This window comes from Amphibalanus amphitrite, unplaced genomic scaffold, assembly GCF_019059575.1.
Source record: "Amphibalanus amphitrite isolate SeventyFive unplaced genomic scaffold, NRLGWU_Aamphi_draft 000672F_arrow, whole genome shotgun sequence".
Lineage (NCBI taxonomy): Eukaryota > Metazoa > Arthropoda > Thecostraca > Balanomorpha > Balanidae > Amphibalanus > Amphibalanus amphitrite.
In genome coordinates this window covers 378804-392437 of record NW_024882166.1, presented here as the reverse complement: position 1 = coordinate 392437, position 13634 = coordinate 378804, and the positions used below count along the sequence as shown (strand labels likewise).

Here is a 13634-nt window from a genome sequence, read left to right as displayed (position 1 = left end):
CCCCCAACAGCAGCAAACATGGCTGAAACTGCGGCAACACCAGCAAGATGACGGTTTAAAATGTCCTTTCCAGTAGCTTCACGGATTCCTTTGGCAGACATACTTAATCTGGAAACATAATTTGTCACATAAGATTTCACATGTCATGTACCATTGCAACACCATGATATTTAAAAACAGCATTATTTTTAACTTAACTTTAACTTTTACTTGTTGCTTATGCCTGCTAGGTAGTGAGAAAAAATGATTTAGATGTTAACACCGTACGGTGGCTTCAATTCATATAAATCATCTGCTTTCTAACATTTGGATATTGGCTCAGAATACTGAGCGACCATACTAACAAAGCTAAGCTTGTTGTCCCAAGCACGGCCCTGGCGAAAAAAAAAAACGATTAATTATCGCCGCTCAACCCAAGATTCTTGGCTCAATCAACCATGACCAGCGCAAGCGATGCGATGGGCGAGGCGATACGCCGCTTCAGGTAAGATATAAAGCACCCACAGTTAGAGCCGAAACGAGGGAAACATCTCACCTTCAAATGGAAACGAGAAGAATCAGTACAATGAATTGCCGGCACCAAAATCTGGCACCGCCTCTCACGCGACCCACCCGGCAACTCCTCGACGACTGACGGCGCTCGCAGGCCGCCCAGTTGTAAACTTTGATTACAACGCGCAAGGATATGTCTCACACCCGCCATGATCGCTTTCTTTATAAGTGTTAATTTACTGCAAACATGTATATTTGCACAAATAACAAATAATGTTGTTATTCGTCGAAAATTTATGTTAGGTACTCACATGATGATGGGCAATTTTTATGTGTTTTCAATTATGTTTCAGGAATCATTCAGCGTGAGCTGATTTTATAATTAATAATAAAATTCAGATGGTCCTCGAATTAAATCAAAAGCTTTCAAGTGACAGTCACAAACATGCTTTACCACTGGGAAACGCGTTTTTTTTATCATATCATCATCTGAGTCCAGAAGTGGTTCAGAATAATTAATAAAGCGGTTGAAAATTAGCGCTTGGCTTCATAGAGAGCAATTCTATAGTTATGAATACCCAGTAAACATGACGACGTCGGCCCAACGTCGGTTCAACCTCGGCCCGACATCGGTTGGACGTCGGATATGCCCGCATGTTCCGACGTCCAGCCGAAGTCCAGCCGACGTCGAGCCGACGTCGGGCCGAGATCGTTTGCCGAGGTTGACGAGATCGTTCGTCGTTGGACCGACGGGGCCGACGTCGGCATGTTTATTGGGACAACGCGGCAAAAATATCAACCGGCGGCGGGATTCGATCCCCCCAGTCGCCGACGTCGGTATGTTTACTGGGACAACACGCCAAAAGCATCAGCCGGCGATGGGATTCGAACCCGTGTCATTCGAACGTGAGGTTAATGCGCTAACCACTACACCACGCAGCCAACTAACGAATTTGGTTTGTTTTGTTGGGTTATGCCCTTTCGGTCTGACAAGACCATTTCAGAGCCGGAAGGAGCATAGGATGGAGACATTGGTCTTCTTGGCGAACACCCTGGGTCCAGTTCATGTAGAGTCCCTGGTCCCATTGCTGTTACGTGGCACTTATTGGAAAGGGCTACCCCACAATGGATTCATATAGCCACTCTTACACACCTGCACCAACGTTTCCCAAAGTGTCCCTTTGATAAGTGGCACTTTGGCAAAGTGACACTTGCCGACTGGCCTTTCTATATGAACTGGGCCCGGCCCTGATGAGTTGCCGGGGCTGAGCCTGACCAAAGGATAGGCCGAGCAGTCCCCAAGCACTCACCGCACCCGGCTACGGGCGAGCTCGGCTTACGGGCAATCCCAAATGGATAAAGTTTCCCGTCCAGTCCGGATCAGGGGGTTGCGGCGTGGAGGAAGATTTGAGTTTCCTGAGGATATTTTGGATACAGAGGCTCTTTATGAAACATGAAACATGTATTTTATATTATTTAAACGGTCAAAACAGCGGCCGATGTCGGTACGACGTCGCCCCAACGTCGGCCCGACGTCGGCTGGACCTCAGCAATTGATCTCGGTCCGACGTCGGCCCGACGTCGGCTGGACCTCGGCTGGACGTCGGAACATGCGGGCATATCCGACATCCAGCCGACGTCGTGCCGAGGTTGGACCGACGTCGGGCCGACGTCGGCATGCCGATGCCGAGTTGCCGACGTCACCCCGACGGCCGAGGCATGTTTACTGGGTATATACCGAGAATTTCATGGATACAATGATGAATTAGAAGGCATCTTCAGCTCAACGTGTGTTACATAATTTGTATGCATTACGCAATAAGCAATAACATTCATTCGGAACAAAATGAACAAAGATTATCTTCATATGCTTGGAAAATTTACTTTTGTATTTTTCTAGTACAAATTTGTTAGCAACGGCATCAAAACCATTTTCTTTCGAAAAATTGAAACGAATCTTACATGAAAAATATTGCAACGCTGGCCAGCGGCGCATAGCATCTTTTCTGCAGCACATTGCAATAAATATCTTGCATTGGGATGTTCATTCTTATTTGTCAGCTTTACAGCTTACTCAGCTGACTCGCTTCCGAAACCTTACGAAAATGTGACGAAAATGTCGTGTTGTTGAGCTTTAGTCGTCGCAATTATACTTTTAAAACTTTTTTTTAGTTAAATTTGTACTGCAATTTCGTAAACTCAGTGTGAGGTAAAAAGACTGAGCATATTTTCAATTTTGATAAAATGACTGTAAGAATTATCCCCGAATAAATGCCGAAAATTGAAGCGATCAGCTGACAAATCTCGTTGGGCGGGTCAAATGCTTTTCCATTGGACGACTATGCAACTTGCACGTGTAATGTGTTGCACAAAATTGACTCACTGCGGCATTTACCATCAACACGTAGTAAGGAAACAGCGGAAATAGCCATTTTGATTTCAATTTTCAGGCACGTCTTTTGTTCGAGAATTGGCTCCGGTGATGGCATATGACATTTTAATCCACTATAAGTTGCATATATCTTTGAGGTTCAGGCAGAGTCTTCCTGGTTTGATGCTGTTATTGTTCTTAGCAAGGCACTCACTTCAACTTCATTCAGTGTTATTTAAGGGCCCTTGTCTTTATGGGAATCCAAATGATCATTTCGACCTAACATGCTTGTTCATTGAGTAATAGCTCCACTGTCTTGCGGTTGACTTTTTCATTGCTTTTTAGATCATTGAATTTGTTTGAAGCAACTAATCATGGCTGATGAAGAACCGAAGGCTGCTGGTCACAGCCCAGCTGGTAAGCTAAATTGTCATTTTACTAACCAACCATAAGGTGTTCTTCAGTTAGATTGAAGGCATGTTTGTATAAAATCATTGAACTTTCATAAGGTGTCTGAAGAAATTTTGTTGAGATCTAAATTCCAAATGGATGATTCCAAAGAAAAAATCACATCTGGATGATTTTTTTTTGAACTTTTGACAAATAAGTGCAGCAGCATGTATGATCCAATGGGATCTGGATAAAGATTTTATTCAGTCATCGGATTGAAGCATATGCATGAGAACTACACCTCTGGCATTTGCTTTGCAGTTTGCATCAAAGATGTTTTGAAGCAAGTGTATCAGTTACTATGAATGATGAAGGTTGTGTTGTCAAGTTCATTGGTATGGGATGCATTATTGCTGTTTGTTTTGGTATTCTCATGTTGGTACTGAACAAAATAAAATGTCATCACTGCTTTATCTACTTAAGATTTTTTCATGTCATCTCTGTGAAACTGGAGATAAAATCTTAACCCATATTGGACCTGTGACTGTTGTTTTACAGTGAAAGTTGGAGGTGCCCGCGTGGTACAGAAGAAGCCTCACAGGGACAGTGAGGGTGAGAGCAAGGAGCCTGCTGCTGTGGACTCGACACAGGCAGTGGGGATGTTTTCACAGAGGTAAAGTTGTATGGTAGTCCTACAGTGTGTGTTTTGTGTGCTCATATATAGTTTAATCTGAAACTTCCTACACCATTGGCTTCCACTCCTGACCACTGAGATACTGACTCCCTGGTCCTGCTCTGGTAGCCCGCCGAAGCTGACGGTGACCTCCGGGCAGCCGGTGCCGGACGGCAACAGCCGGGAGTTCCCCACTGAAGCCGTCAACACATCCACGAGAAGCCCAAGCCGACGCACATCCAGCCGCGGCCGTCACAGCAGGGCCACTTTATCCACCAGCCCACCAAGCAGTGAGCGGCCGATCTTGCCCTTTGAGCTCCGGCCGGCCGGTCACCGGCCGCCGGGCGCGACACGACCCTTCGCCGAAACGCGGCCCGAAGCATGGCTTTGCTCTCTTGGTTTCAGAGGTGTTCTCAACGTGTGGGCTGCCTGTGAGCTTTATTCTCCGAATGTGAGGACCGGTGAATATGGAATGGTATAATAAGTAGTGGTTAGTGGGTATAAAGAGTGCGGCGATTATTCTTTGGATATTTTTTTATTGTGGTGTTGGCTCTACTTCCAACTTGTGTCTTTGGGTATTGTCTTTTGTGTTTGGGATTGCAGAACTGCTAAACTTTGAAGCTCACAAGGGCAGACTCGGATTTCACTTGAAAGCTCCTGAACACCATTTCGAAGTTGTTCATCTATCGCTTTACCCACAGGGTTTGTCATTGGATATCCACTGCCTCTCATAATAGTTTATAAAATAGCAATAGTTGAGTTGGACGGTTCATGATATGTTGCGGTGTATTCATTCCGGAGAACTAAGATCTGTCCATGTCTACACGGGTCAGAGTCTGAGAACAGCCATACGGCGCTCCGAGCGTCCCCCATCTCCTGGTGCCGCCCTCTCCCCGCTGCCGGCCACGTTGACTGTTTGTCTCCGGCCGAAGGGAGCGCCATGGGCGGGGGCCCAATTCTTCGGGTCGTCAGACGGCCTTTGGGAACCAATTGTCTCTGCGCATGGCGAGGGGTCGCGGGCCCGCGGGGCGGGGCCTGGTCCCGCCCCTGCGAGGCGGTTTGTGTCAATAAAGACGGTAAAATTCCTACGGTGTTTGTGAGTGTGGTCTGGCGGCTGGCGCAGACTGCTGTGACGGTTGCTGCGGCGCGGTGGGGTCGTGGTCCGGCCGTGTGACGCTCGCTCGGAGTGCCCGGCCGCGGACGGCCCACCCGCGCCTCCGGTATCGATCGCCGGGCCGACGGCAGAGGCGGCGGCGGCGACCACGCGGCCCACCGACCTTGGCACGCCGGGCAGGCAACGACCCCCACGCGCACCCGACGCTGGGGAGGGGAAACGATTGCAACACTACGGCAACTCCCGGCGCCGGCCAGCCTCGGTAGTTCGGTACGAGGGCGAGTCGCTGAGGATGATTCTAGTCCCGGCGCTCTCGGCGTACCGGACTGCCCGTGACAGATGCCGGGGCTGGCTAGACCGGTTTTTGTGTAGCGTGGATCTCGTGGTCGGTAAACAAAGCGGAACTGCAGCTGGTTACCGTGGGGAGCAGGGCCGGCAGTGTGGCCTTGGCAGTTGAACAAGCAACCGATTATTTCGAGAATGTTGGGGAATAGATAGTGAATAACCTATGACGGAAATAACAGCGAAATTATGTCCGTCACAACGAGGGCGTCTATTTCAGTTGGGGGCGGTGTTCGGAGGTTGCATATTTGTTTTGTAAGCTGTATTTTAGGACGCTTGTGTGGAGCGTTGCTATCCACAGGCCACAGGGACGTTACGGTTAGAGCGTGACTCTAGTCGTAGCCAAGTCGTAGCTAGCTATAATTTATGCGTTTATCGTTTGCTGAGGAAGGTGTTTGGGTGTAGGTTAGGGCTAGGGTGCAAGCGAAAGGTCTCCTGCAGTAACATCTCAGCCTGTGCTTGATTACAGTAGGGGAGAGTGGGGCACATTCGTGCAAAAAATGGAAACCCATATATCTGTTCTTTGGTTAGTGCAATGGCAAAATTGTTGATTGTAGTATGGAAACGAACTATTGCAGATAGTTTTCCTCTTTAAAAGTTATCCTATAAAATTATTGCTTCCATTAGAAAAAAATGACTTTTATTAACTCTGAACATTTGCACGAAACTGCCCCACCTATGGGGCACATTCGTTCAAGAGATGGGGCACTTCCGTTCACCCGGCAAAATTCGAGAAATTACCGGGCATTACCAGAAATTTACCAAAGGAAATTGGCAGGGGGTCATTTCACTTGATTCCTTTCGACAAGAATGCATTGCACAACAAATGTAGAAAGAATGGGCTGGCCAACAAGAATGTGCCAACTGCCGGCCTCCGTGACCTCGCCAAGTTCGCGTGAATTGCTCGTCACGACGTCGCAAGCAGTCGAGACTGAGTCAGGCGAGCGTCATTAGAGAAACCTACTACAGATAAAGTCAATAAATCGCAAAAACTAGCAAAAATATGCACGAATGTGCCCCCAGGCAGTGCGTACACGAACCTGCCCCACAACGTTATTAGTAATATATTTCAAAATTTCTTTTTGAAAAAATGACACTTTTTCAACAAACAAGTTTGCAGCAGTTCCGTGAATAGAGTGGGCTTCTTCACCCCCAATTTTGAAAAAGCTGAGACCACATTTCCGAGTCAGGATCACGAAAATGGATGATATGAGAAAAGTTTGGAAAGCTCACGAATATTACAAATTTGCGTTTTTATCAAGCATGACAGCAGGTACAGTGTTGTCTTCTACGGTGAACGAAGGACGGCAATGATAGACATATTTCCATAATTTACCTTGAGCTCGTGCAGTCACCTCGTGTTCCCATAAACTGCTGAAAACGAATGTGCCCCATGCACGAATGTGCCCCACTCTCCCCTACGTCCGAATGCAGAATCCAAGGCCATCTATAGGCAGAATCGCTAGGTGCTTTTGTTGTATTTATTATAATAATATTGTCGGCAGCTCCAAGGCCCTAAATGGCAGCTCATTGTTTCAAAAGTAAAGTTGCCGCTCTAAAGCAACCAACCAAAGGGGCTCTTATTCGAAGACAAATACATAAACCTCAATTCTGGCGCGCGTGCTACAGAAATTGGCGAAAATGTTTGGCGAACTTTGTGTGGATTTGGGAGCGAATTGTAGAAATAATTGGAAATATTTTTAGTTGTTACTCTCATTTCAAGAGGAGCTATCCAGCTTTTTTGTCCTGAGGTTGAAATCTGTACGTATTTCAAACAATTATCTGGGATTACATTTCTCATGGTGAGCGAGCTGTAAGCTTTCTGTCAAAGGAAATATAGATATCGACCTGCTTTTATACCATTTTCATTTTCGTTTACCGATGTCTGTGTTGAACATTAGAAGATTCAAGATAACATTTTACAATAAATCATGACCCTCTTGATATTTGTGAAACAGGTGCCTTTATTTCCTGGTTGCTTTGAGGCAGGGGCAAGGACTTTTACTTGATAACAACAAAAGTGAAGCATTGCGGATCTCCACTTGCGCAGCTTTTGCCTGCCGCAGGCCCCACTCTTGCATGTCACACTTGTGTACTGTCACTGTAGTTCATATTCTGCATTGGCTCTACTCAACCTTGTCCTGTGCCTGCCACTGTCACTTTGCTGGCCTCTAACCACTGACACCTCTACAGCCAGTCAGTGGGTCAGCACACATGATATACTTATACTGTGCAGGCACAAGCTGGCACATCTCACCCTTCATAAAAGATAGCGAGCTATGAAACAGTATAAAATAGACAGGTGTGAAAATACAGCATTGTATTTACAAGTTCAAGTTCCTAAATTTTCAATGTAGACGACGGTTCAGCTTGGTGTAGCAACTCGGTCTCGACCCACCAATTAGTCCACCCAGCCCATTGGTACCTACCTATATATTTCAGCATTGTTTTTTGTAGACAAGGTGGCTGGGCATAAGGAGGTGGAATAAACCTGCCCATTTGCAGCCCTGCAGCACCCTTGCTGTTCTGCGACCCCAGTTGTCTGCTTTGTAACTTCCTGAAGTGACTCACTTGGCTTCCACCGACCCACTCCTTTGGCATGGGAAAATATGGGAAACGTGACCCAGTCCATTACTCTTGTCTGCCCATTTCTTCCGACTGCAGGCAACTGGCTGTGTGACCATCTACGGGACAGGAAAAATGTGCTAGTGATGCTGGTGCACTCGCCAGATGGTATCGATTCCAGACCCTGGACAGTGGCGACTGCAATTCACCTAGCTTCGCCCTCCCAGTTTCACATCAACTATGCATCCGAGAACACCACCTCCCCGCTTGTAATCAGGGATGCCCCCAACATGTGCCGCGGGTCAGCCCTAGCCAGCTCAGCTACAGGCTTCTGACCGTGACAGTTAACCCTCTATCTGCCTTTCGGCTTCAATGTCAGTTTTGTTAGCTACCCGCCAAATATCCCGTAGAAAGTTTGGAGACTCGGAGAGCTCGGTAGACGAGTGTGCAGCGTGCGCCCCATCAGGAGCTGTGTCGGTGCCAGACCGTTGACTCGACTGCAGGGCAGTCCTGTAAGCCATCAGTGCCAGAATATGCCGGTCATGTAGCTCCTGGCACCGTTTCATCTGCTGCCGCTGCTTGCTCAGCTGCTCCATAGCCTCCATCCCCCTGAGGGCAGTAATTAGGATCAGATCAGTAACTTGGTAACATAACCCGTAAGCAGTGGATAATTCTCGGAAGTCTTTTGTGACAAACCGTCTTCCTCCCTGTGAAGTGTCTAGAGGAGAGTGGGGAAAGATGCCCAGGGTTTTACTTTGTCATATATTATTCGAAAATGACGATCGGAAAGCCAAAACTTGGAGTTTCAACGGAAGCCGACATCATTTTTCTCCAAAAATATCACACTTTTGTGCCTGAAATATGATAACTTTTTTTGCTATTAAGCATTTTCCTGAAGAAGTGAAAGGGGGCATCTTACCCCACAGGGTGGGAAAGACGCCCCCTGGCGTTGGGTAAGATGCCCCCTGCACTATAAGTGACATTAATAGGCACGTGAATCGCCTGAACGAATCAGTAGTCCCTTCGAGCCTGCAGTAGACACCAAACGTCAACGTAAGGGCCCTCAAAAGTAGTCGTAAGGGGTTTCAGAGGTCATCGTTAGGGCCATCATAGTCCAGCGTGGCCAAACAAGCCTCCGTGGTGGCGTTCGAAGACCACTGTGGGGCCCTTATAGGTCTTCATGATGCTTGAGGGCCCTCGAGCCCATCGTGGGGACCTCAGATGCCAGCGCGGCCCGTGGAGGCAACGTGGGAGCCCTCAAAGGATGTCGTGAGGGGCCCTGGAGGCAATAATGGGGCCTACAGAGGCCGTCGTGAGGGCTCTCAGAGTCAGATGCCGCCCAAAAAGTCGCCAAGTGGGCCGAGAGACCGGCATGGGGAGCACCGGACCGTACCGGACTCTCAATAGTCCCAGATCGGCTTTTGTCTCTCATCACAAGTATGTAATAAATTATTTGACGGGCTGCTTGAAGGACAGCCTACGGATTTAGGGGGGCGTCTTTCCCCATCAGGACAGGGGGCATCTTACCCCAAGGTACCGAAGTAACATTAAATCAGCACAATTTGTTAGCCATAAAACTACACCCTGAAACAAACTGTTTGGGACACAGTACACGCATGTTAATGTATCACGACTATAGCAAGGGACGCAAAAAATATCTACCTTCTTTGATATTTACAATGTTTTGACACCAAAATATTTTTTGAAAGCAGCAAATAAAAAACATGCGATTACCAACCAGCCGTTGCCCAACTGAGTTTCGCAAATTTTTGTGCAGTTAACAAGGCAGGCTTCCGCTTTACGCTAAGAACATTAATTTCTAGGTTCGATTCTTTGTTTCCCCGCTAGAGGGGGTGGGGCGTCTTTCCCACCCTGGGCATCTTACCCCACTCTCCCCTATTATCAGCGATGCCATTTTTGACAAACAGAAATATCATTTTTTATACCGATACCGCAGCTGATGATGTTTCCGTGGTACCGGAACATTGTTCTTGTAAGCATGACGTGCTGACACCTGATCGATGCTGTGTGCAGTTTTGAATTAACCAACGGGTGATCGGCTTATGGCCAACCAGTGCTGTAAGTTCAGGTGGCCGAATAGATCAGCCACTAGCCAGCTATACATCACATTTTTCACCCCCACGTTAGACCCAACATTTTTTTTTTTCAATCATAGCGTAAATTTTTTATAACACACAACCATAGGGACAGGATGCATCGGAAAGAAGGCTGGAGCTATGTATGTCTAGAGCGTGAGGCCAAGCCGCCTTTGTTTCTTTCTACATTTTTTCTTGCTTTTAATATATATTTTCTTTATCATATGTGCCGTTTCTTCAAGCTTTGAGAACCAACTAATGTGACAATGTCTGCCTTTTTCAGCCACGATGCCGACAGCGCTGACGGAGTGTCTTTCCATCGAGATGGCGGCGTCGGAGCCCTGGGCCCCGGACGCCGTCCTCTATACACCCTACATCACAGAACAGGTAGGTGTGTGGGGCTTAGGGAATCAGTTACCACCCTACATCACAGAACAGGTAGGTGTGTGGGGCGCAATGAATCAGTTACCACACCATCATCACAGAACTGATGTGTGAGCCACGTGCTACGCTTTGGCCGGACCAATGGCTACCAAATGCAGGCTGTACTCATAAATATGACAAGGGTTTGTTCTCAACATGGCACATAATAAACATGAACATAATAAACATGGCATAAATGTTATCTGCTGTTATTGTTTAATGTAACTGTCCAATTTCAGTGCTATGGAAGTGACGTAAAACGCTAACATATTTTCTTTCCTTCCTCCTGTGGGCTACACATCACAAATACATATAGTTGTACTTTTTCATTAAACGTTGAACATGTTACTAAACCTCTCTTTACCGACACAGAAATACTTCCACCCAGCGCCTGTACATAATATCTTGATCTGAGCACATACTTCTCGTTCTGATCTCTACCCAACTGCGAAATGCGATATGACCACTACCCGTTCGGTCTGAACTCTAGCCTCGTTGTCTTACCCCTCGGTCTGACCACAACCCACGGCTGCCCCCCCCCCCCGTCTGACCATTACCCCACGCGGGTGTGCCGACAGATCCTTTTGGCCGATAGCGCCCAGTGTGTGGCCGTCCAGGCGTTCCTGCGCATGTGTAACCTCGAGTACACGGTCGAGCAGCGGGCCAACGCCGAGAACATGTCTCCCTCCGGCCGCGTGCCGCTGCTCAGGTGCGTGAAGCGGGACTGTGAATGTTGCTCCGTTCGGTGAACTTTCCGGGGTTTCGGGGGATAGGCTGTTGTCCTTAGGGCGTGTGTCCAGTTTGGTGATCTGCTTATTTCTTCACCGTTATTTCGCGAGGCAGAAGCTGATTTTACCTAAGCCAATGCGAATCCTCGACATAGCTCCCTTGGCCAGACCTAGCGAGTGCACGTCCTGCGCCAAGGGGCCTAGCTGTATTCGATTGGACAAGAGACATAGTGTAATCCGCTTTGGACTACGGGACCTGTTCCGGCCCCTTGCAATGCGTCAGGCGCAGGCCTGTTTTGTAAGTGCGTCTGAATGAACATTAGATTATTTTCTCTAAAATCGACTATCTCTTTTCCTAGGTATTGACATGTTTGGCATGTTGACAGGTGCGGCAAATTCGTCATCTCCGAGTTCGACCCGATCGTGGCGTTTGTCACCAAGAAGGGCGTCGTGCTGAATAGCTTGGACAGCAAGCAGCAGGCGGACATGCAGGCATTCATATCGCTCGTGCACAACATCCTCGGTGGGTGCTACCGGCGGACGGAGGCGGTAACCACGTGCTTGTCGGCGGGTTTGAGTTCTTCCTCTATTTTTCTAAACGTCGCCGATGTTTCCGCGCGTTTCGTGGATAATCTATGATCTCATTTCCAATAAAACGTCTACTCGGTAGCATCGTAAATATATCTGTGAAATACGATGCCATGTTGTGCTACGTAGTGCAAGATGTTAAAAAAGTTGGAACACTTCGTGATTCTTCCCACAAATTATGTCATTTTCGTGAAACGCTTCCGGTTTGTGGCCAAGTAGGTATTCTAGCGAGTACCACCCATATATTATGCAATGAATTCAGCTCCAAAAATATCCCAAAAAATCATCGCTACGGTAGGTGTGCGACCTCTATTAACCGTGCCCACCCGTGTCTGCAGGTAACGCCGAGCTCTACCTGTCCTGGCTGGACGGTGAGACGTTCGAGACGGTCACGGCGCCCCGCTACGGCTCGTTCCAGCCGTGGCCGCTGGGCGGCGTTCTCACCTGGCTCCGCCGACGCAAGATGGCAGCACGGCTGCAGGCGCTCCAGTGGGCTGACAAATCGCTGGATGCCGTATACGCGGAGGTGAGGGGGAAGAGAAAAGTGCAAGGCAAAGCAGAGGGAGGGATATAGGGATTTGTAAGCTCTTTGAATTCTGAGCTGCTCCATTGCGAGCTTCTGCTAGTTATTGCGGTGAGTTGACGGTAAAGCTGGTCAATGGCCATTGGATCAGCTATTACCCAAGTTCATGAGCTTTCGAGACAATGTGTGGATTCTCTGACGAGTCGCGGGGAGTGGCATTATGGACTGTCAATTTTTTATGAATGTGCTTTTCGATAAGCGTGTTTTGGTCTTTTATCCTGCGTGATACTCGTAGATAGCGAACTTCGACAGTTAATCAGCAGTTTAGATCGGCTTATCAGTTGCATTGCCACACACTTGCAGCTGCAGCATTTGAACGCATCGGTTTTGACCCATGTGCCTGCGCTCATCAACTCGTCTCCCTCAGCATCAGTCCAGCTCATCCCGCCTCACGGCCTCGGCTTCTTCAGCCCTTCGCCCACTCACCCTCCACTGATTCATTCCTCTTACTGACACTAACGCTCCTTGAAGTCCTGTCCTGTCCTTCTTAACCGATTCCCCACCTCCCTCGTTAACCCCTTCTTATCGCCTCTTCATTCCCCGCTAACATTCCTCTCTTCTCTCCATCAGGTGGACACGTGCTGCCGCGCGCTCTCGGAGCGTCTCGGTCGGGAGACGTACTTTTTCGGCAGCCAGCCGACCCCGCTGGACGCCCTGGTGTACGGCCACCTGTACACCATCATCACTACACCGCTGCAGGACACCCGGCTGGCCAGCATAGTCAACGGCTACAGCAACCTGGTGCGGCTCACCAACCACGTGGACGCAGAGTACTTCAAGGGAATCGAGATCATCGGCTAGGGCGATAGAGCCGCGACGGAAGGCGTCGCTCGACCGTCGGCAGAGTAGAGAGAGAGCGAGGGAGAGACTGGAGAGAGTGTGAGAGGGTTATGAAGCGGACTTTTGAGGTGAATGGAGGACGTGGGTAGTGATCGCTTGCTGAGATATTCTTGTAGAAATGCAATGGCTTTGTGATACGTCAGTGCTGCTTGAAGTGTCGTCAGGTCACCCGTTGCGAATTGGAGTTCGTCTTGGGTTAGGCGGTGTCTGAGACTGCCAGGGCCGCTGGCTGGCGATGTATATTGTTGTGTGTCTTGTTGTTATACCTGGGACTCGCGATGAGTCTGTGACTTTGAAGCCATCGTTGAGATCGTGCATATTCGTTGACTACGGAATACACGGATCTTAACGAAAGGAGTCGTGACATTTGTATTGGTGGTGATAGGAATGCGATTGCTGAACATAGAGTTCCTGTGTCCTATAATACGG

General features: G+C 48.3%; 1 protein-coding gene and 1 long non-coding RNA gene across 3 annotated transcripts; both read left to right on the top strand.

Moving 5' to 3' along the window:
- Positions 1-2811: 2811 nt before the first annotated feature.
- On the top strand, positions 2812-5012 carry LOC122364371. Its single transcript, XR_006253545.1, has 4 exons — positions 2812-2971; positions 3209-3280; positions 3812-3926; positions 4056-5012. It is a non-coding gene; the product is annotated as an uncharacterized LOC122364371 (long non-coding RNA).
- Positions 5013-6978: 1966 nt separating this feature from the next.
- Positions 6979-13562, top strand: LOC122364368 (metaxin-2-like). 2 transcript variants are annotated; one of them, XM_043334674.1, is made up of 6 exons: positions 6979-7184; positions 10327-10430; positions 11045-11175; positions 11581-11717; positions 12121-12308; positions 12936-13562. In XM_043334674.1, exons 2-6 carry the CDS (start codon positions 10332-10334, stop codon positions 13164-13166), a joined length of 786 nt encoding a protein of 261 aa, XP_043190609.1. In that variant the 5' UTR covers positions 6979-7184; positions 10327-10331; the 3' UTR covers positions 13167-13562. The 2 variants fall into 2 exon arrangements, with proteins under 2 accessions (XP_043190609.1, XP_043190608.1); XM_043334673.1 differs by having other exon boundaries at positions 6990-7143.
- Positions 13563-13634: the final 72 nt, after the last annotated feature.

Bases quoted from the DNA above. Each gene is read 5' to 3' on its own strand.
- LOC122364368 (XM_043334674.1), top strand. From the start codon at position 10,332: ATGCCGACAGCGCTGACGGAGTGTCTTTCCATCGAGATGGCGGCGTCG. The intron at 11,718-12,120 runs GTGGGTGCTACC...CCGTGTCTGCAG, and splicing joins GCTCGTGCACAACATCCTCG to GTAACGCCGAGCTCTACCTG. The intron at 12,309-12,935 runs GTGAGGGGGAAG...TCTCTCCATCAG, and splicing joins TGGATGCCGTATACGCGGAG to GTGGACACGTGCTGCCGCGC.